Source organism: Oratosquilla oratoria, chromosome 19 (assembly GCF_046742065.1).
Source record: "Oratosquilla oratoria isolate Oo_2021 chromosome 19, ASM4674206v1, whole genome shotgun sequence".
Lineage (NCBI taxonomy): Eukaryota > Metazoa > Arthropoda > Malacostraca > Stomatopoda > Squillidae > Oratosquilla > Oratosquilla oratoria.
Window position 1 is genome coordinate 40,796,862 of NC_134795.1, and position 23,068 is coordinate 40,819,929.

Below are 23,068 nucleotides of genomic sequence, written 5' to 3' on the forward strand. Positions count from 1 at the left end.
AGTATTCATTTCTCTTTTTACCCATATCTTATTGTACTTTTCACTCCTTGCCAAGTTGCCTACTTTTTCAAATATGTCTTCTACTACCATCTGTGACCTTAATTATATCATTGTACAAAACTATGCATGTCAATAGCACAACATATATTGTATGAGGATTTGTGGGAAAACCCCATTCCAGCCATGGCATTCCTCAGAGAGACAGGACTGCTCAGCCATACAGCCTAGGGAACAACAGCAACAGCAGGTCCTGGAGCTGCAGCGTCTACGTTGTGGGACCACCCCCCAACCCCAAGAGTTGGGGGCCAAACAGCAGCAACCACCCCTGGCCATCAGCTCTACGCAGGTGGCACCGATCCCCAAGAGGAGCTATGCCTGCCTTGGGGAGTACCACAATCCTTTTTCCCAACATGCAATGTTACGTTTTTTCTGCACTGAGGGGTGATTTTCCGGTGATCACCCCTCTTCTTCTACTTTTAGCCGGAGATGTAGAGAGCAATCCTGGGCCCACCCCAAAATACACATGCCCAACATGCTCTAAACCCATTACTTCGAGCAGACAGACAAAGGGCTCAGTTCAGTGCAATATGTGCAAAAACTGGGCCCACGTCACTTGTACAACACTTGCTGACACAAACCAATACACAAACACTTGGACATGTTCTACCTGCCCTCCAGCAACCCCACTCCCACCTCCCCAACCACAGCCAGCACCCTTACCCACTCCCAATTTCCCTTTGCCCTTACCCCCGATCAGTACTCCCCTTTCTTTGTCCCTAATCTCTCCTTTCCCCTCCTCTAACCCAGATCCTACACCTTCCCCATTACCACCCCAACCTCAACCCCAAACGGCAATATACAACACATACAGAACACACAACATCAACATATTACAACACAACATTGACGGTATTAACACGAAAAAAACATGAACTTGAACGCTTTCTTAAACAACACAACATACACATTGCGATTATACAAGAAACAAAACTAAAACACTCACAAAAAACACCATCATTTCATAATTACATCACCATCAGACAAGACCGGACCGACGACAATGGCGGTGGACTCATCACCCTGATCCACCATTCCATCTGTTTTGTGGACACAAGTGCCACAACCAAAATTCTCCTCCCTACCACCGATAACACTACAGAAATCCAATCCATTCGAATCCGCACAGGCAACAAATCAACACTGACAATAGTTAACGTGTACATTCCCCCTCATCATCCCCCACAGTTCCAAACACCTTCAGGCCTCAACTTAGCCAACTAGCCTCAACCCCCAACCTGATCATGGGTGGTGACTTCAACGCCAAGTCGTCTGCCTAGTATGTCGACAACCCTGACACAGACAGAGGGCTTGATATACAGACTCAGTTTGACTCATTGACTATCATGAACAACACACATAATCATACACATATCCCACACCAAGCCCTCTACACTCCCTCCTCTCCTGATATCACCTTCTGCTCCCCCTGCCTAACCCCAACAACATCATGGAGAGTGGTCAGAACCCTTGGTCCTGACCACCTTCCAATCATCATCACCACCAAAACAAGATGCACTCCAGTTGGCCACAGACACACATACACTAATTACAAGAGAGCTAACTGGGAAGCTTTTACTGAAGAGACAGAACAACATTTTGAAACACTTAACAGTACACCAATCACAAACATAAACATTGCTGTGCACACTCTTAATACAATCATACAAAACGCAGACAAGAGATACATCCCTAGAGGCAACAGAACATCACACAACCCCAACTTCACACCAGAAATCCAAGGCCTTATCAGACAACGTGACACACTTAAACACGATACCCCCACACCTATCCCTCAAAATATAGCAGACCAAATACAAACACTAAACACTGTGATTGCCAATAAAATACACAAACAAAAAACACAAAATTGGCAAAACTTTATCAATACACTTGATCACAAAACAAACACCAGCAAATTGTACAAAACACTCAACAGCATTACACTATCCAACAGTAACACAACACGCTCTCACGCAGCAATAATCACAACAACAGATAATCTACCCTCAAACTGACAACAAGCAAACGCACTCATACGTCATTTTGCACAGACAAGCCATCTCACTTCTCACCCTGACGACCGACGCACCATCCAACGTAAAAAAGACTTCCCCACAGACTCAGACTATACACCCTTAATAGACAGTCAGACAAAACTCATAATACATAATCTCAAGCACTCATCTGCCTGTGGCCTTGATAACATAAGCAACATCAACCTAAAACACATTGGACCACAAGGTATACACGCATTCACAAACATTGCAAACTACAGCTATTCACACAACACTATACCCGACATCTGGAAGCATGGTAAAATAATCACCATTCCAAAACCGAACAAAGACCCAACAATCCCAACATCGCACCGCCCAATCACACTTCTCTGCACCCCCTCTAAAGTCATTGAACGCCTAATACTTAAACTTGTCGCACCACATATTCCCCTTGCTGACTCACAACACGGTTTTAGGCCACTACACTCCACAAACACTCTTCTGATAAACCTCACACAAAGAATTTTAGATGGCATCAATTCAGATAGGCCCCACGACAGAACACTTCTCATAACATTAGACATTAGTAAAGCTTTTGATGCTATCCCCTGCCACAACCTAACAAATAAAATATATAACACAGACATGCACAATAACACCAAAAGATGGCTGGCCAATTATCTGGCAGGTAGAAAGGCTTATGGGTCATATAATGGCCAATCATTGCACATCAGAAACATTAAGAATGGAGTACCACAGGGCTCAGTTCTATCCCCCACACTATTTAATCTATACATGCATGACTTACCCACACCAGACAACTCAGAAATACAAATCTCTTCCTACGCAGACGACATAACAATCACATGCACACATCGTAACACAGACAAAGCTGCAGAAATAATCCAGCCATACCTTGATACACTCAACACATGGTTCATCACAGACTCAAAATAGCTCCAACCAAATCTACAGCAACACTTCTCACCAACTGGACAATAGAACACAAATACATACCTCATCTCTACATCAACAACACTCTAATACCACACACAAACACACCGAAAATTCTTGGTGTAACATACGATACATCCATGTCTTTCAAACACATCACAAACATAAAAAACAAATGCACACCTAGACTTAATGCACTTAAGTCATTCACTGGAACGACATTTGGACAAAACAAAGAAACTAATATAACAATATACAAACAATGCATACGCTCAGTGTTGAATTATGGGAGTCCTGCATGGGCTCCTAATCTCAGTGAGACACACCACAACACCCTTCAAATCATACAAAACAAAGCCCTAAAAACAATTACAGGCTGCACAAATACAACACCTACAGACCATTTACACCATGAAACAAAAGTCCTCAAAGTCAAGGACCACCTCAACATGAGAGGCACACAAACACTTGCCGCAGCCACCACAAACACATCACACCTGCTACACTACATAGCAGAACACCCACACACACCAAGAAACATTAAAACAACACCCAAAGACCTTTATTATGCACAAATACTCTCTTCTCTTCCTCCACAACCACCAAATACCAGCCTCCGGAAACATATTCATAATCATATCACTCACCGCTCCATTAACACACTGAAAGACAACACACTGCTGCATGCCAGACCCCCTGATATCCACCCTTCTGAATCCTCTCTCCCACGAAAGGACAGAGTCCACTTGGCCAGACTGCGGTGCGGCCACCACCCAGCACTTCTAAGCTACCAGAAGAGGCTGGACGACCGTGTTGTGAACAGCTGCCCAGGATGTAACACTTCACCCCATACCATACAACACATAATGGAAGACTGCATTATACACAATCATGCACGCAAACAACACAACATACACTCTATAAAGGGTTTGTGGGAAAACCCAGTTTCGGCTGTAGCATTCCTTGGGGAGACGGGACTGCTCAGACAGACAGTCTAGGGAACGACAACAACAACAACAACAGCAACAGCAGTGAGAGGATATTTGAACAGTATTGCTATTCAGAGGACATGTATCCATTAAACATTACTATTTTTAATGTGTGACTTAAGGCTTGTTGTTTTTAGTTTCAGAGGTAAAGGAAGAGTTAGATAGTTACAAGAACAAGAATGAGTCCAAAGCAACAGAAAGATCCTTCACCAATGCAATCACCTTGCAATTTGACAATGAAGAGGCTAATAAAAGCCAAGAATTTCCTAGTAACTCAAGTGATGAAGCTATTGCACCACCACCACCACCACCACTGCCACCATTGTCATTCCCTCCACCTCCTCCTCCCCCACCTCCCCCTCCCCCACCATCTTCCACGAATGCAATAGTAACCTTAGCTTCAATGATTGGAGTGGCCAAGAAGACAACAAAAAAGGAACAAGAAGGTAATGGAAAACATATTTCACTTATTTTATATCATTCCAGACCAGCTGCTCATAACCTTTTTGTGTGAGAATGATTTTACTGTTTGCTACCTTTTACCTAGTTGTATTTACCAAAAGGTTGGGTCTTTTAATGTGCGTGGATGTGGTACAGATGAGAGTAAAAGGGAAGAGATAGGCAGGATGCTTGTGAGAAGAAAGATGGATGTGTTGGCATTGAGTAAAACTAAGTTGAAAGGGAAGGGCAAATGTGAGATTGAGAGTGTAGTTGGGAGGTTCTCAGGAGTAAAGAGAGGACAAGGGAGAGAAGGGGTGGCTATACTAGTAAGTATTTACCTAGTTGCATTTACCTAGTTGTATTTTATGGGAAGGGGAGCTACGCTAGTGGTGTCCTGCCTTTGTATCTCACAGTGTCTAGTTTGCTCTCAAACTCTTGAATGGTTTTTGTGCACACTATTTCATTGTCCAGTTTGTTCCAAGTGTCCACCACTCTATGTAGAAAACTGCTTTTCTTCAGATCTCTTCCATAGCTATGTTTCTTGTTTGTTTTTCTTTCAATGTCCTCTTGTGCTTCCCTTGTCCCAGCTTAACAAGTCCTCTCTATCGAGTATTTCTGTGCCCTTCATGACTTTGTAGATGATCAGTAGGTCACCTCTCTCTCTTCTTTGCTCCAGAGTCGGTAACTCCAGTTTAGCCAATCTCCCCTCATATGACAAGTTTGCAAGTGCAGGTGCCATTTTTGTTGCTGCTCTCTGGATTCTTTCTATTTTCTTTATATTATTTTTGGTACTGGGTGACCACAATGTCGCCGCATATTCTAGTCTAGGCCTTATCAGTGTGACCAACATTTTTTTAATAATTTCTTCGTCCAAATATGTAAATGCCTTTTTTTATTGCTCTTAGCAAGTTGTAGGATTCTCCAACAATTTTGTTTATCTGTTTATCATAGGACAAGTCATTTGAGATAATTAACACCCAAATCTTTTTCGAATCTCTCCTTTACCTCCTTGGTTCCAATTTTATATTGCTCTGATATTCTATTTTTGCTTTTTCCAAACTCCATTATGCTACACTTGTTAATATTGAAGTCTACTTCCCATTTCTGACTCCAGTTCCATACATTATTCAGGTCTTCCTGCAGTGATTCGCAATCCTTTTCAGTTTTTACTTTCCTTAACAGTTTGGCATCATCTGCAAAGAAGCTCATGTAACATTTCACATCATCATCCATGTCAAGGTTAGGCAAGTATAAGAGAAATTGTGCATGTCCGATGAATCACTGCCAAGTAATGTCATAACACATTAGTAAATACATATCTTTTATACAGAGGAGAGGGTGGAGTGAGGGAATATGCACATGACATTTCAGGTAGCGTCTATGATGCTGCACGGGCTTTGTGGCAAATTGTCCACTTTTACAATAGAAGGGAGTAAGTTATTAGCTGCCAGGGTGATTATATAATCAGGTGACCATTGTCCATTTGATATGTTAAAGTTAGGGAATTGTTTGATGAAGGAAGATTCAATGATTTTCCTTTAAACACTACATTTTGATTTGAATATTATTTTTGCCTCATCCCAATTTATGTGGTGATTATTGTTGGCAACATGTTGGAACACTGCGGAGTTTTGTTGTGCGTATTTGACTGAGTTTTTATGTTTTTTTATTCTTGTTTTCAATTCTCTACCAATTTGTCCCAAGTATACTTCTTCGCATCCTGAACAGGGTAATTTATAAACTCCAAGGTTTATGTCTTCTGTTGGTCTGTGAGGCACATTAACTACTTTTCTGAATAAATTATTGTGGTAACTGAAAATAATATTTATGTTATCTTTTGGTAGCATTTGGGAGAAATCATTGATGGATTTATTATAAGGAAGTTTTAGGCAATTTCTATTCCTTTTGCGATGCTGAGATGAGTGGGAAGTGGATTTATAGAAACTGATTTTGGCCTTAGGGCTTTGTCTGGGCACCTTAATCTTTTTAACTGATTTCTTATAGTTGAAATTTCTGATTCCAAATATGATGGGCTGCATACTCTTAATGCCCTTAGAAAGAGACCCGAGGCAACACTATATTTGATATTATCAGGATGATTGCTATAGAAGTGTACATAACTCCCAGTGTATGTGGGCTTTCTGTACACTGTGAAAGAAAGATGATCCTGTTGCCTCATTACTAAAATATCTAAAAATGGCAATCTATTGTCCACTTCCCATTCCTCTTAAAGTTAGGGAATTGTTTGATGAAGGAAGATTCAATGATTCTCCTTTTAACACTACATTTTGATTTGAATATGATTTTTGCCTCATCCCAATTTATGTGGTGATTATTGTTGGCAACATGTTGGAACACTGCGGAGTTTTGTTGTGCATATTTGACTGAGTTTTTATGTTCTTTTATTCTTGTTTTCAATTCTCTACCAATTTGTCCCAAGTATACTTCTTCGCATCCTGAACAGGGTAATTTATAAACTCCAAGGTTTATGTCTTCTGTTGGTCTGTGAGGCACATTAACTACTTTTCTGAATAAATTATTGTGGTAACTGAAAATAATATTTATGTTATCTTTTAGTAGCATTTGGGAGAAATCATTGATGGATTTATTATAAGGAAGTTTTAGGCAATTTCTATTCCTTTTGCGATGCTGAGATGAGTGGGAAGTGGATTTATAGAAACTGATTTTGGCCTTAGGGCTTTGTCTGGGCACCTTAATCTTTTTAACTGATTTCTTATAGTTGAAATTTCTGATTCCAAATATGATGGGCTGCATACTCTTAATGCCCTTAGAAAGAGACCCGAGGCAACACTATATTTGATATTATCAGGATGATTGCTATAGAAGTGTACATAACTCCCAGTGTATGTGGGCTTTCTGTACACTGTGAAAGAAAGATGATCCTGTTGCCTCATTACTAAAATATCTAAAAATGGCAATCTATTGTCCACTTCCCATTCCTCTTAAAGTTAGGGAATTGTTTGATGAAGGAAGATTCAATGATTCTCCTTTTAACACTACATTTTGATTTGAATATGATTTTTGCCTCATCCCAATTTATGTGGTGATTATTGTTGGCAACATGTTGGAACACTGCGGAGTTTTGTTGTGCATATTTGACTGAGTTTTTATGTTCTTTTATTCTTGTTTTCAATTCTCTACCAATTTGTCCCAAGTATACTTCTTCGCATCCTGAACAGGGTAATTTATAAACTCCAAGGTTTATGTCTTCTGTTGGTCTGTGAGGCACATTAACTACTTTTCTGAATAAATTATTGTGGTAACTGAAAATAATATTTATGTTATCTTTTAGTAGCATTTGGGAGAAATCATTGATGGATTTATTATAAGGAAGTTTTAGGCAATTTCTATTCCTTTTGCGATGCTGAGATGAGTGGGAAGTGGATTTATAGAAACTGATTTTGGCCTTAGGGCTTTGTCTGGGCACCTTAATCTTTTTAACTGATTTCTTATAGTTGAAATTTCTGATTCCAAATATGATGGGCTGCATACTCTTAATGCCCTTAGAAAGAGACCCGAGGCAACACTATATTTGATATTATCAGGATGATTGCTATAGAAGTGTACATAACTCCCAGTGTATGTGGGCTTTCTGTACACTGTGAAAGAAAGATGATCCAGTTGCCTCATTACTAAAATATCTAAAAATGGCAATCTATTGTCCACTTCCCATTCCTCTTAAAGTTAGGGAATTGTTTGATGAAGGAAGATTCAATGATTCTCCTTTTAACACTACATTTTGATTTGAATATGATTTTTGCCTCATCCCAATTTATGTGGTGATTATTGTTGGCAACATGTTGGAACACTGCGGAGTTTTGTTGTGCATATTTGACTGAGTTTTTATGTTCTTTTATTCTTGTTTTCAATTCTCTACCAATTTGTCCCAAGTATACTTCTTCGCATCCTGAACAGGGTAATTTATAAACTCCAAGGTTTATGTCTTCTGTTGGTCTGTGAGGCACATTAACTACTTTTCTGAATAAATTATTGTGGTAACTGAAAATAATATTTATGTTATCTTTTAGTAGCATTTGGGAGAAATCATTGATGGATTTATTATAAGGAAGTTTTAGGCAATTTCTATTCCTTTTGCGATGCTGAGATGAGTGGGAAGTGGATTTATAGAAACTGATTTTGGCCTTAGGGCTTTGTCTGGGCACCTTAATCTTTTTAACTGATTTCTTATAGTTGAAATTTCTGATTCCAAATATGATGGGCTGCATACTCTTAATGCCCTTAGAAAGAGACCCGAGGCAACACTATATTTGATATTATCAGGATGATTGCTATAGAAGTGTACATAACTCCCAGTGTATGTGGGCTTTCTGTACACTGTGAAAGAAAGATGATCCTGTTGCCTCATTACTAAAATATCTAAAAATGGCAATCTATTGTCCACTTCCCATTCCTCTTAAAGTTAGGGAATTGTTTGATGAAGGAAGATTCAATGATTTTCCTTTTAACACTACATTTTGATTTGAATATGATTTTTGCCTCATCCCAATTTATGTGGTGATTATTGTTGGCAACATGTTGGAATACCGCGGAGTTTTGTTGCGCATATTTGACTGAGTTTTTATGTTCTTTTATTCTTGTTTTCAATTCTCTACCAATTTGTCCCAAGTATACTTCTTCGCATCCTGAACAGGGTAATTTATAAACTCCAAGGTTTATGTCTTCTGTTGGTCTGTGAGGCACATTAACTACTTTTCTGAATAAATTATTGTGGTAACTGAAAATAATATTTATGTTATCTTTTGGTAGCATTTTTGTTAGCAGTTATGAGGTTAAATTTATTGAAGAAATCATTGAAGAAACCCCACTCTTCATCCCAAATCATGAAAATGCCATCCACATACCTGTGCAAAAACATTCCGTGGGGTTTTATGTCCTGCAGAAGTACTGTCTCCAAATATTCCATGTATAAGTTTGCTAGCACTGATTTGGCGCAGCCACAACTGGGGCTGCGCAGGTCAAATGGCACTTGCATCTAGTATCCGTGACGTAGACAGACTTGGGACTGAAGGTTATAGAATCACGGGGATATTTGATGCGAATTTAATGCAGATCCGATCCATCACGCAGGATGGAACCAAGGGGATTTCGATAGTACGTTGGAATTTATGAAAAACTGTAAAAAGTACTGTAGTTACTAAAGGCTAAAAGCTACACATGATATAAAGGATTACAAAGGATGCACTAGAATACTCTAAACCTCAAATACAAAGAGTTTTAAGACTTACTGAGTCGGCTACAAGAGGGGTGTGTTCATCTTTCTAGTTCGGACCAGACTGGCGCCAAGACGTGATGTTACGTCACAAACGGCAACCGGTTCTTACACACCTTTTTAAGTCTAATTCTTTAAGTGCACATTGCACAAATAATGAGATGTTATCTTGCAACACAGCTTGCAGACAACTTACAACGGTAGTATTTTTAAGCAGAAGCTTCTGCTCGCAACATACTTAAATTAAAGCATTACCAAAAACAACAATGAAAACCCCTTCCGAGGGGAAACAAGCTCAAACAGAAAATATGTAAACATTGGGAATACACGGATATATAAAAAAAAAGCCCCGTTACATCTCGTAACGGCACAACTGAGGATAGATTAGATCCCATTGAACAGCCAAATTTTTCCTTATAATAGTTGTCATTAAACAAAAAAACATTTGTGCCAGCAAATAATTCTATTAATGTAATAATTTTGTTTACTGGGATGGGAAGTTGGTCCTGCTAATGTTGTAATTTATTTTCTAGGAACTTCAAAACTTCTGCTACACTGATATTAGTAAATAAAAACACCATGTCTAGGCTTAACAATTTACTCTGTCCTGGAAGATGGTGACTCTTGATCTTATAAAATCTTCTAAATATTTTATGTCACCATCTTCTGAGACAGAGTAAATTGTTATTCAAATCAAAATGTAGTTTTAAAAGGAAAATCATTGAATCTTCCTTGATCAAACAATTCCCTGACTTTAACATATCAAATGGACAATGGTCACCTGATTATATAACCACTTTGGCAGTTAATAAATTACTCCCTTTTATTGTAAAAGTGGATGATTTGCCACAAAGCCCGCGCAGCATCATAGACGCTACCTGAAATGTCATGTCCATGTTCACTCACTCCACCCCTCTCCTCTGTATATAAGATATGTGTTTTCTTTTGACTTTGTGTTCCGCTGAAGAGGATCATAGCCAGTGATCGAAATATATGGACATCATTATTTCCTTTCTTTTCTTGAATCCAATCAACAGTGGGTTTTTAGTGTATGTCCAATGAAAATAAAATTCAAGTCGCAAGATACAGCAAAAGAATTAATCAGCAAGTCTTGGAAGTTAGCAAGAGAAGACAGATTAAAAAATATTTGGATTATGAAAGATGATAACAAAGAGGAATGAGCAAAGATACAAAAACTCATAGAGGAAGCCAAAGCTAAAAATGATAGGTGGACCAAAGAAGAAAAAAGCATTTTTCTCTAAAGAGTTGTCAATCAGAAGGTGAGAAAATGGCTTAAAAAAAAAACAGGAATGCAGTATTGCAAAGCACTACAAGGAAACTTAAAGTAGCATATGCTGATGTTGATGGTTTAATCAGCTAGGTTGGAGATAAATGACTACTTAAGGGCAAATGAGCCTGATATATTGTGTCTAGTAGAGACTAAACTCCTCTAAAGGGTGGAGTAATGTTTGTGATGAGTAGTGACATAAAGGTGGAAGAAACAAATTTGAGTGAAGGCAGAGTTGAAGTAATTCACCTAAAGCTCAGTAAGGGCACAATAAAAAAGATAGAGACTTTATGGTGACATATGTTTCCCCCAAGACAAGAGCTTTAGATGAAACTTAATATCAGTTAGTGTTAATGGATATAGCTCTTTTTTAAAGAAAAATATTGAACAAAGTAGTAACATAGTCCTTATTGGGGATTTTAATTGTGATGAAGTTAACTGGGAGGATTAGAAAGCAAATGGTAAAGCAGATTCCTGGGGAAATACTCTGTTGAATATAGTAAAGGAGAACACATTGACCTAGTTGGTAAAGGAAATGACCTGAGTAAGAGGAGATGACACTCCCACAAAATTAGATCTGTTACTAACCAAAGAGCCAGACATCATCACATCAGCTTCAACTACCTTTGCCCAATAGGAAAAAGTGACCATGATACAATTGAATTTCAGCTGGAGGATGAGGAAATAGAGCAAAGGAATGAATCACACAGGCAAGGGAGGCTCTATTTTTGGAAAGATTACTTTGAGTTGAAAAAAATTCTTTGAAGAAACAAACTGGGAGGAATTGATGAATACCATAGAAATGAAGAGGAAATTGGAAATGGGAAATCTTGACATTTGCATCCTAGGAGTGAACAAACATGTACCAAAGGCTAGAGAAAGGAAGAAACAAAAACAGGATTGGTTTAACAAGAAGTCTGAGATATGCAAAAAAGGCCAGGGATGTGGCTTAGTGAAAACGGAGAAAGAAAAAGAAGCCATAAAACAAGCTATGAGTGACTATACTATAATTCGCAGAGAGGAAGAAAGCAATTTTGAAAGAGGTGTACTAGAAAAATGCACAGATGAACCAAAACTGTTTTACAGGTTCATATATGGTAAATGGAGATACAGGGAAGAAATCACCATGTTAATAGTGGGTGGTGAGGTCTTTGAAGAGGCCGTAGCTCAGGCAGAAATAATGAAAGAATGTCTCCAGTCAGTCTTCACAAAAAAGTGCAACTTTTTGGAGAAAAGCGAGGGGAGCAGAAAAACAGGTTTAGCAGATGTAGAAGTGAGGGAAGTGCTCAATTTGGATGTGACAAAAGCTTCAGGATAAGATGGGATCTCAAACTGGATACTTAAAAAATGTAGGAAACAACTAGCAGACAAGATCCACAGTCTTATTACATGTTCATTGAAAGAAGGCATTGAGCCACTTGATTGGAAAAGTGGAAACATGGTGCCAATTCACAAAGGTGAAAACAAGGAAACATCACTGAATTATAGGCAAGTATCACTAGCACAATAGTTAAATTATGTGAAAGGATTGTGAAAGTTTGATAGATCAAACATCTTGAAAAGATGAACATTCTGATAGTCAGTCAGTTTCACTTCAGATCTGGAAGGCCATGTGTTGAACCTTTCAAGCTTTTACTCAAGAGTGATTGATGTACTGTAAGATAGAGAGGTGTGGGTGGACTACATTTACCTGGACCTAGAAAAAGCATTTGATAAAGTACCTCATGGTCAACTTGTGTGGAAATTGGAGCATGTTGGAGGACTGAGTGGTAGACTTTTTGATGGAAAGATACATGAGGAGAGTCATAAAGGATAAGTTGTCAAGATGGAGAGCAGTAACAAGTGTAGTTCCACAAGCTTAAATGCTTGCACCAATAATGTTTCTTGTCTGTCAGTATGTTTGTAGATACAAAAATCATGAGAAGAGTGAAAAAGGAGGATGGTAAAATATTGCCAAAAAAAAAAAAAAAAAAAAAAAAAAAAAAATCTAAATACTATTTTTGCAAGGGCGCCAAGAATGGGAAATGGGGAAAAAAAAAAAAAAAGCACTAGGAATGGGTAATAGCAGCAAAAGGCCATCCTTAATCTATTCCTTGGGAAGTGAACCCATTAGAAAAGCAAAAGAGGAGAATGACTTAGGATGAAAGAAAACCTGTCACCTGACAGGCATATCAGTAGGATTGTGGGATAGACTGTCATGACTTTTAGCATGCTTACCCTTACTATAGGATTTCCTTACTTCAACAGGATGTAAATAAAATTACTGAAGTACATGAGACTTACCGTAGGTTAGTTGAGATGTGCTTCTAGTTTTATGAAGCAAATCAATTCTGCTGAAGGGTAAGCATTCATATGAGATATGCTCCGCCCAGCCGGTCCGTCAGTCTTTGAATAATACGAGCACCCACATGATAATCTGGAACTTATTTTGTAATGAAGAGATTCCCAGTTGGTTACGTGTAAGGGGAGGAGAGGAGGGCATATGAATGCTTACCCTTCAGCAGAATTGATTTGCTTCATAAAACTAGAAGCACATCTCAACTAACCTATGGTAAGTCTCATGTACTTCAGTAATTTTATATCAGCAAATCACAATTCTGCTGAGGGTTCGCAAAACATATGAGGTTTTTAAGACATGTGGGTGTCGTGCCTCAGTAGTTTTTAGGCAGGTGGAGTTGGGGCCGTTCCATAATTCTTCCATTTAAAATTTAGTGTGCTCAAGCTAATCCAGTACTGCATCTTGGAATGGGTCTCCTTCCTGTACAATTTCCTTGTTGTAGTGTTTGGCAAAGGTCGATTCTCTTGACCATCCAGCTTTGGACATGATGTGGCATATAGGTACGGACATGGATCTAGCTTGAGAGGCAGCAGCCGAGCGGACACTGCTCGCTGTGTATTTGGTAGAGTCAATTCCAGAGATAGTAAGTGCATGCTTGATCCATCTTGCAATTGTGTCTCTTGATACCGGTTTGTGCGGTTTGATGAAGCTTATGAGGAGTCTTCCGTCCTTCTTCTCTGTCTCGTCTCGGAGGTGCTCCGTTTTTTCCAGATATGTGCGCAAAGTCCTGCACACACACAAACTTTCGTCCTTAGTGTAGGGAAAGAACTTCACAAACTGAATGTTAAATCCAGGGCGACATTGTTTAATGTTGTCCCCTAACCAGACTGAAATAGCTTCTTCCTTTATGCTTATATTCTTGAGTACTAGTAAGTGTAGGGTCTGAACTCTGGCAGCTTGTGTAAGTGCCATCAGCATTACTAGTTTGAGTGTAAGTTCTTTCAGTGGGAGAGGCTGTAATGGTTCCAACTGTTTCAGTTTTGTTAATACAGGTTTGACATCCCAGGTGTCCTTATATCTAGGCATTGAAGGCCTCAGGTTGAAAACTCCCCTCATTAACCTAATGACTAAGGGATGGTTGCCTGCCCTGCAACCATCCACAACTATCCCCAGCGAGGATAGGGCCCCCCTCGCCGTGTTAATACTGTTGTAACCCACACCTCTGTGGAAAGTTTCTGTTAAGAAGTTTATGACGTCAGTTACAGTGGGAGTAGTGGGATTGATGTCCCGTCTATGACAAAATTGTGCCCACCAGTTGATATGTGATCTGTATTGTTTGCTAGTTCCAGGTTTCCATGATGCCAAGATAAGGTCCGTACCTTTTTCAGATATGCCTCGTTCTCGCAGGCTTTCCCGGAAAGTAGACAGGCCATCAATCTGGTATGGGACATGATGGGATGTTCTTCCGTCGACAGGGGCCACACCAGCACTTTCTTTTTCCTCATTATGATTCTTGGATCTTCTACGAGCAGCATGAGTAGTGCTCCCATCCAGGGCTGAGAAGTCCAAAATGGAACTATCATCCAACCTCTGGCTCCTTCTGCTCTTAACTTCTGCAGGCATCTAGCGATCAAGGAGAAAGGGGGGAAAATGTAGGAAGACCTAATGTTGCCCAATTAAGGTTGAATGCATCACAATAATTTGATTCTGTGTCTGGCCTCCAGGAGCAAAACTGAGGCACTTGTTTGTTCAACCTAGATGCAAATAGATCTATGTTGGGTGTGCCAAAAATGATGCTTCATTTTCTAAAAAATTTCTCATTCAACTTCCATTCATGTCTGTCATTGAAGTTCCTAGATGCTGTATCAGCCAAAATATTATCACTCCCGGGAATGTAGGAACATGTGATCCAGGCATCATTGTTTAGACACCAGGTCTAAATATCAGAGGAGACATTGTTACATGTTACCGATTTAGTGCCTCCCATTTCATTGATGTAGTAACTGCTGTAGTGTTGTCACAGAAAACTTTGATGTGCTTTCCTCTGACCTCATTTGCAAAAGATTTTAATGTAAGGAGCACAGCTATGAGTTCACGGGCATTAATATGAAGCTTCTTTTCCTCTGTCGTCCATCTACCATTGACTGACTGATGATTTATGCAGCCACCCCAACCTAAGTCTGAAGCATCTGAGTATAAGACAATTTCAGGAGTTGGGTGAATTATTTGTCTATGTTGGGTCTCAACATGTTTGATCCACCAAGTCAGGTCAGTTTTCATTTCATTAGTGATCAACATTTTATCCTCAAAGTTCCCATAACTCCTTCACAATGCTGTAATCTTTGCCGATTCAAGGTGACGATAGTGTAACTTTCCAAGTTCCACAGCTGGGAGGGCAGCAACTAGAAGCCCGATCACCCTGGCTACTTCTCTGATTTTGTCACTAGTTTTAGCTATTAGTTGTTTACATCCAAGTAGAATTCTTTCTTTCCTACGTATTGGTAAGGTAACAATAATTTTGTCTGAGTCAATGACATTGCCAAGGTATTCGATACTTTTAGTGGGTTCTAGCACAGATTTCGCAATGTTAATGCAGAAGCCCATTTTCGTGAGTAATTCAATGGTAGAATTAATGCAATCATAGCATCCAGAAAGAGAAGCACTGCACATGAGAGTGTCATCAATAAAGCTGGTGATGGTAAAGCCTTTTTCTCTTAAAGTAGCAAAGATAGGTTTCATGAGTTTGGTAAAAATTCTGGGTCCTTCTGAGATTCCATTTGGGAGACAGGTGAACTGATAGACTTTGCCATGCCACTGAAAACACAGGAATTTTTGCTGTTCTTCCGCTATTCTAATAGAGTAGTAGGCATGTTTAAGATCCACAGATGCCATATAGTCCCCTTTATTTATCATTCTGATAGCTTGTTCAAAGTTCTCCATTTTGAAATGGATATAGGGAATGTGGTTGTTTAATTTTTCTAGATTGAGTACCATCCTATAATTTCCATCTTTTTTCTTCTTCAAAAATACAGGGGAAATGATCTGATCTGCCCTTCTCTTTGTTTCTTTTAAAACTTTAAGCTCCAATAATTTCGAAATTTCTTGTGATAGTATCATTTGTTCTGCCAGGCTAAAATTATATTCCACATTCTCAAAACACAGGTAACCGATATCATTGACATTAATATTCAGGTGACAATGTTCGACTATGTCTAGAATATATGCATCACTAGTGATTTTTTGCCTTTGGAGTTTTTTTAATCCAAGGCCTGCCGAGCGTAGTAAGGCCTCTGGTCTCCCCTATGTCCTAGCCTCCGCTGTCCATAGGGTTGAAATCTTGTGTGTCCTTTAAACTGTGTTCTTGTCTTCCCACTTCCAAACTTCCATGCGCCTGGCTTCCAAGATGGAAAGGGGGATTTGGCTATGATTTTGCTTTTGAGTTTTTCCCCCTCTTCGATTTGTCTCGTGGATTGCGAGAGGTCATCCCCAAACAGAAAGCAAGACATGGGCACTTTGTCAGAGCTTAGGTGCGAGTACTTTTGGTTTATTTACCGTTTGATGTTAAAACGGCGAGCCAAGTTGTTACGGTAGTTGGCATGACCTAACAGTGCCAGAGCACCCTTGATCATGCCCACCTCATGGGCCACCACAGCGTTACCTTCATCCTGGGCCACTTTGTCAAGCACCGAAAGTGACTTGATGATGATGGAAGCTGCTTTGGTTATATCTTTATTGACTTCCTTCATGCGTAAGTCTGCTTTTTTAGCGTCCTGTTTTAACGCCTCCAAAATTTGCACATTGCACTCAACTGGGGATAAAGCAGGGCAATTACCGGGCCTCTTGGTACTCTCGTCCTCCGCAATTTCTTTATAGGTGTCCTCCCTCATGCCGTGGTCAAATATTTGATTGACCATGTCCGCCACATGTTTGGCAACATCTCCGGAGACTTCTTCAACTGGGTCGAAAGCTTTAGAGGACTGCATCAAAATACTGCCAGTGGGGAAATCTTCATGCAACTCACCTTCTTCACTGCTGCTTCCGTCGGAGATAAAACCCGAAAAGTTACCTGGAGAGGGCGTAACAGGCCCTGCTTCCTTCCTGGTTGAACTAGTGCCCGGTCTGGCATCGTTGTGGGTTTCCGGCCTCTGCGAAACATCTTGCCGCCTCTCCGCTTTTAGTTGATCCATATCACTCCTTAGTTCAGCGATGGCTTGCAGTACTGTGTACCAAGGGGCTGAGGAGTCGTCATGTACTTGAAAAGCAGTACGTGACGTGGAACCAGTGGGGGCCGGGGGAGGGGGGGTTGCCATGTCTTCCAGACTTCGATGCGTAGCGCCAACGCAAGAAATTCTATCCTGATGGGAAGTACTGTTGCTTGACCTGCTTGATTTATGCTTGTATTTGCGAGAATGTTGGCTTGATTCTCCTCCGTGAGAGGAGGCGCCCGACTTCCTGCTAGCATGGGTATGCAATTCGTCGGAAGACGACATGGCGGTTGTGATGATTTGGTGAGTTTCGTCAAAACTAAAAATGAGATCGTCGTAAACGCTTATTAATTAAATGAAAAAATGAGCGTCGTTAACGCTTATTAGATGGTTAAATGAGCGTCGTAAACGCTATTATTAAATTGCAAATTGAGCGTCGTAAATGCTATTATTAAATTGCAAATTGAGCGTTGTAAACGCTATTATTAAATTGCAAATTGAGCGTCGTAAACGCTATTATTAAATTGCAAATTGAGCGTCGTAAACGCCATTATTAAATTGCAAATTGAGCGTCGTAAACACTCGAATGTCAGGACAAGCACTAGTAAGCAAGGATACGGTTGAAATCTACGTGTGACAGAGTATACAATCTTGACGACCGTTTGGCGCGGCAGCGCGTGAACAACTGACGGACCAGCTGGGCGGAGCATATCTCATATGTTTTGCGAACCCTCAGCAGAATTGTGATTTGCTGATATAAAATTATGAGGTACAAGGTAACTAATTCAATTTATATAATATAAAAAATATGGTTCTTACACCAAGACCTGAGGGTGAGAATGGGATGCAGTCGGGAGTCAGAGGCCAATACCCGCATCTCTTAAATTCATACAGCAACTGCACAACACAGGGCCAGTAGCAAGTGCCGCTTCATTAAGAATATAAACCTACTTGCCTGTCTTCACACAATTTATTCACTCCTTTATTTTTGTGTGAAGAAGGCTTACAATTTACCATTCTCTAGCTACCTAACACAAGAAGGAATGTATTTAAAAATTTCCAAGGATCCTACTTCTTCACATAATAATTTATAGTGACCTCTGACCTTGAACAGGGGTGCCCAAGTCTTGCACTCCTCTGTTGTCTGTGGAGCAAAAACTCCTGTAATTGGTCATTCATTATAAATTACTTATGTTTGTAATCCTCCATCTTGTTATCTAATTTAAGGTAACCTACTAATTGGTTGAATTTAACATCAATATGCATTTTCATTAAGGATGTTGAGCAAAATTGGATCATGCTAGAATGTCGATTATGGCACCATTGTTTGCGTCTCTTTGTGTCAGTGACATGTCATGGAACATGACATGTCTCCTTTCCCCAGATAAAAATTATTAAGCCTGTGAAACAAGGGTTGAACTTTTTGTATCAGGATGCAACAAGGTATCAGCTACTAAATTTTGTTTTCCCTGGATGTGTTGAACACTTAAATCATATCCCTGAAGTGCTAATGCCCACCTGGCCAGTCTGTCATTCTTTGTTTTCCCACCTATGATATATTTCAAGGGGTTATGATCACTCAGGATGATAAATTTTTTGTCAATAAAAAATTGGGAGTTTCTTCACAGCTAATATGAGGCTGAGGGCCTCCTTCTCAATGGTAGAATTCCATTGGTAATCCTTGAGGATTTGAGACATGAATGAGATGGGCCTCATGATACCATCCTTTTCCTGAGCAATCATAGCACCTACTTCTACATGACTGGCATCACGAAAGATATAAAAAGGCTTACTATAATCGAGAGTTAACAAGACAGGATGATCCAATAGGAGCTTTTTATACTCCTTAATGGCTACATCAGCACCTTCATCCCACCTGAAATGATTATAAAAGAGCATGTGAGTTAAAGGAGCAGCTACTTCTGCAAGGTTTGGATAGTACCTCCAATAGAATCCAAGCATGCCCATGAATCTTCTGATACCTCGCTTTGTCTTCGGGACCTGGAATTCCATAACGTCCTTCACTGTGGTTTCTAATGGTGTGATGCAATTCTAGCTGACCTAATGTCCTAGATAGTCAATGGTGCTCCTCCCAAAGGCACTCTTCTTCAGGTTCACAGTAAGTTGGGCTTGTTCTAGTCTATCAAGTAAACCCTTCAACCAATTCAAGTGATCACTCCATGTATCAGAGAAGACAATTATGTCATCTGAGTATGCTCTAACACCAGGGAATCCCTTGACTATCCAATTTACATAGTACTGAAGTGATGCTCCACAATTTTTCATTCTAAATGGGGTCACTTTGTATTGAAAGTGCCTGTGTGGGGTAACAAAAGCAGATATCTCAGTAGCTCTGCTTGTAAAAGGATCTGATGATATCCCTACATCAAGTCTTTTGACAGGTACTTTGCAGCAGCAACTTCCTCAATAAGATCATCTATTCTGGGGAGAGGGTAAGGGTCTGCCTTCATAACTACATTCACCCTTCTGTAATCAACACATAGTCTCCACTCACTTCCGGGCTTAGGTACCAGTACAGCTAGTGAAGCCCAAGGACTAGTACTAGGTTTCACTAATCCTTGATCCACAAGCTGCTTCACTCCCTTCTCCATGATCCTCTTCTTCTGGGGCAACAACCTGTAGCGAGTTTGCCTCATCAGCTTGGCTCCATCTTCTAAGAAGACATCGTGTGATATTACTTCAGTAATGGTGGGGCATGAGGAAAAAATTGTGGCATTCTTGCAGAGGAGTGCTCAGACTTCCTCACGAGACCACGGTCGAAGCAAGACATGCTGGAACGAACGCTCTGAACCCGCTATTTAGCGATTCACAAACGAATGAATTTCAAAGCAAGCCTAGTTGTTTACAAAGATACGGTGAAGGAGGGGTGTATTTGCTGTGACCAGAATGTAGTCTTTGTATCTCCATTTTATTTTATTTTTTTTCTTTGTTTTTTTTTTTGTTTTTTTTTTATAAAAAATGGAAGAAGCAAAGGAACTCTTAAAGACAAAGAACCAGCAAAAAAATGCTTGGAAGAAAGCAAAATAGAGACTCCACTTGGTGTCATTCAAAAGAAGATGTGTCTTTCTCAAACACTAAGGGAGTACCAAAGGTTTGAAAGAGTTTTTTTTTCGGGGTTTGAAGGGGAAGGAAATATTATGTATAGAGGGTTAGAAATGTATAGAGAACCCAGGTATAGAAATATAATGAGAAATAGAGATATCAATGACATTTTGGATGAATTAATAGAACTCAAAAGTGAGTATAAAATAATGTACAAAGAAGTAGCTCTGCTAAGGAAAGCCAATGAAGAGAATAATAGGGAGATAGATGACTTAAAAAAGGAATTAAATAAATTAAAGGGAGAAAATGAAAGGTTGAAAAGTGAAGATATAAATAGGAATGAGGCATTAAAAAAGGAGATAAAAGATCAAATGCAGGCAGTGACTGAAAAGGTGGAAGAAAAAATCAAAGAAAATGACTTACAGGAAATAAAGAAATAGTGGAAAGTTGTTGTTGTTGTTGTCGTTCCCTAGACTGTCTGTCCGAGCAGTCCTGTTCTCACCAAGGAATGCCACAGCCGAAAATGGGTTTTCCCACAAATCCTTTATAGAGTGTATGTTGTGTTGTTTGCGTGCATGATTGTGTATAATGCAGTCTTCCATTATGTGTTGTATGGTATGTGGTGAAGTGTTACATCCTGGGCAGCTGTTCACAATGCGGTCATCCAGCCTCTTCTGGTAGCTTAGAAGTGCTGGGTGGTGACCACACCACAGTCTGGCCAGGTGGACTCTGTCCTTTCGTGGGAGAGAGGATTCAGAAGGGTGGATATCAGGGGGTCTGGCATGTAGCAGTGTGTTGTCTTTCAGTGTGTTAATGGAGCGGTGAGTGATATGATTATGAATATGTTTCCGGAGGCTGGTATTTGGTGGTTGTGGAGGAAGAGAAGAGAGTATCTGTGTGTGATATAGATCTTTGGGTGTTGTTTTAATGTTGTTGTTGTTGTTGTTGTCGTTCCCTAGACTGTCTGTCCGAGCAGTCCCGTCTCCCCAAGGAAGGCCACAGCCGAAACTGGGTTTTCCCACAAATCCTTTATAGAGTGTATGTTGTGTTGTTTGCGTGCATGATTGTGTATAATGCAGTCTTCCATTATGTGTTGTATGGTATGGGGTGAAGTGTTACATCCTGGGCAGCTGTTCACAACACGGTCGTCCAGCCTCTTCTGGTAGCTTAGAAGTGCTGGGTGGTGACCGCATCGCAGTCTGGCCAAGTGGACTCTGTCCTTACGTGGGAGAGAGGATTCAGAAGGGTGGATATCAGGGGGTCTGGCATGTAGCAGTGTGTTGTCTTTCTGTGTGTTAATGGAGCGGTGAGTGATATGATTATGAATATGTTTCCGGAGGCTGGTATTTGGTGGTTGTGGAGGAAGAGAAGAGAGTATCTGTGTGTAATAAAGGTCTATGGGTGTAGTTTTAATGTTTCTTGGTGTGTGTGGGTGTTCTGCTATGTAGTGTAGCGGGTGTGATGTGTTTGTGGTGGCTGCAGCAAGTGTTTGTGTGCCTCTCATGTCGAGGTGGTCCTTGACTTTGAGGACTTTTGTTTCATGGTGTAAATGGTCTGTAGGTGATGTATTTGTGCAGCCTGTAATTGTTTTTAGGGCTTTGTTTTGTATGATTTGAAGGGTGTTGTGGTGTGTCTCACTGAGATTAGGAGCCCATGCAGGACTCGCATAATTCATCACTGAGCGTATGCATTGTTTGTATATTGTTATATTAGTTTCTTTGTTTTGTCCAAATGTTGTTCCAGTGATTGACTTGAGTGCGTTAAGTCTAGGTGTGCATTTGTTTTTTATGTTTGTGAGGTGTTGTTTGAAAGACATGGATGTATCGTATGTTACACCAAGAATTTTCGGTGTGTTTGTGTGTGGTATTAGAGTGTTGTTGATGTAGAGATGAGGTATGTATTTGTGTTCTTTTGTCCAGTTGGTGAGAAGTGTTGCTGTAGATTTGGTTGGAGCTATTTTGAGTCTGTTTGTGATGAACCATGTGTTGAGTGTGTCAAGGTAAGGCTGGATTATTTCTGCAGCTTTGTCTGTGTTACGATGTGTGCATGTGATTGTTATGTCGTCTGCGTAGGAAGAGATTTGTATTTCTGAGGTGTCTGGCGTGGGTAAGTCATGCATGTATAGATTAAATAATGTGGGGGATAGAACTGAGCCCTGTGGTACTCCGTTCTTAATGTTTCTGATGTGCGATGATTGGCCATTATATGACACATGAGCATTCCTGCCTGCCAGATAATTGGCCAGCCATCTTTTGGTGTTATTGTGCATGTCTGTGTTATATATTTTATTTGTTGGGTTGTGGCGGGGGATAGCATCAAAAGCTTTACTAATGTCCAATGTTATAAGAAGTGTTCTGTGGTGGGGCCTATCTGAATTGATGCCATCTAAAATTCTTTGTGTGAGGTTTGTCAGAAGAGTGTTTGTGGAGTGTAGTGGCCTAAAACCGTGTTGTGAGTCAGCAAGGGGAATATATGTTTCTTGGTGTGTGTGGGTGTTCTGCTATGTAGTGTAGCGGGTGTGATGTGTTTGTGGTGGCTGCAG

The 23,068-nt window shown here is 40.1% G+C and overlaps 2 protein-coding genes and 1 pseudogene across 10 annotated transcripts in view; 1 reads left to right on the plus strand and 2 right to left on the minus strand.

The window, feature by feature from the left end:
* Nucleotides 1-23,068, plus strand: part of LOC143035849 (shootin-1-like) — an 841,540-nt gene that overhangs the window by 797,453 nt on the left and 21,019 nt on the right. For 8 of the 9 annotated variants that reach the window (XM_076202920.1, XM_076202921.1, XM_076202919.1 and 5 more), the window contains one exon: nt 4,138-4,446. The exons of the other annotated variant lie outside the window; for it this stretch is intronic. In XM_076202920.1, coding sequence (XP_076059035.1) covers nt 4,138-4,446 — 309 coding nt within the window. The remainder of the gene's footprint in view (nt 1-4,137; nt 4,447-23,068) is intronic. 9 annotated transcript variants of the gene reach the window in all.
* On the minus strand, nt 13,549-14,881 carry LOC143035969 (uncharacterized). Its single transcript, XM_076203243.1, has one exon. The coding sequence runs from the start codon at nt 14,879-14,881 to the stop codon at nt 13,703-13,705; it is 1,179 nt and encodes a 392-aa protein (XP_076059358.1). The 3' UTR covers nt 13,549-13,702.
* Nucleotides 16,516-17,424, minus strand: LOC143035970 (uncharacterized; annotated as a pseudogene).

What these genes read in the sequence shown, in the direction of transcription:
- LOC143035969 (XM_076203243.1), bottom strand. Translation starts at nt 14,881, where the DNA reads ATGCCTGCAGAAGTTAAGAGCAGAAGGAGCCAGAGGTTGGATGATAGT.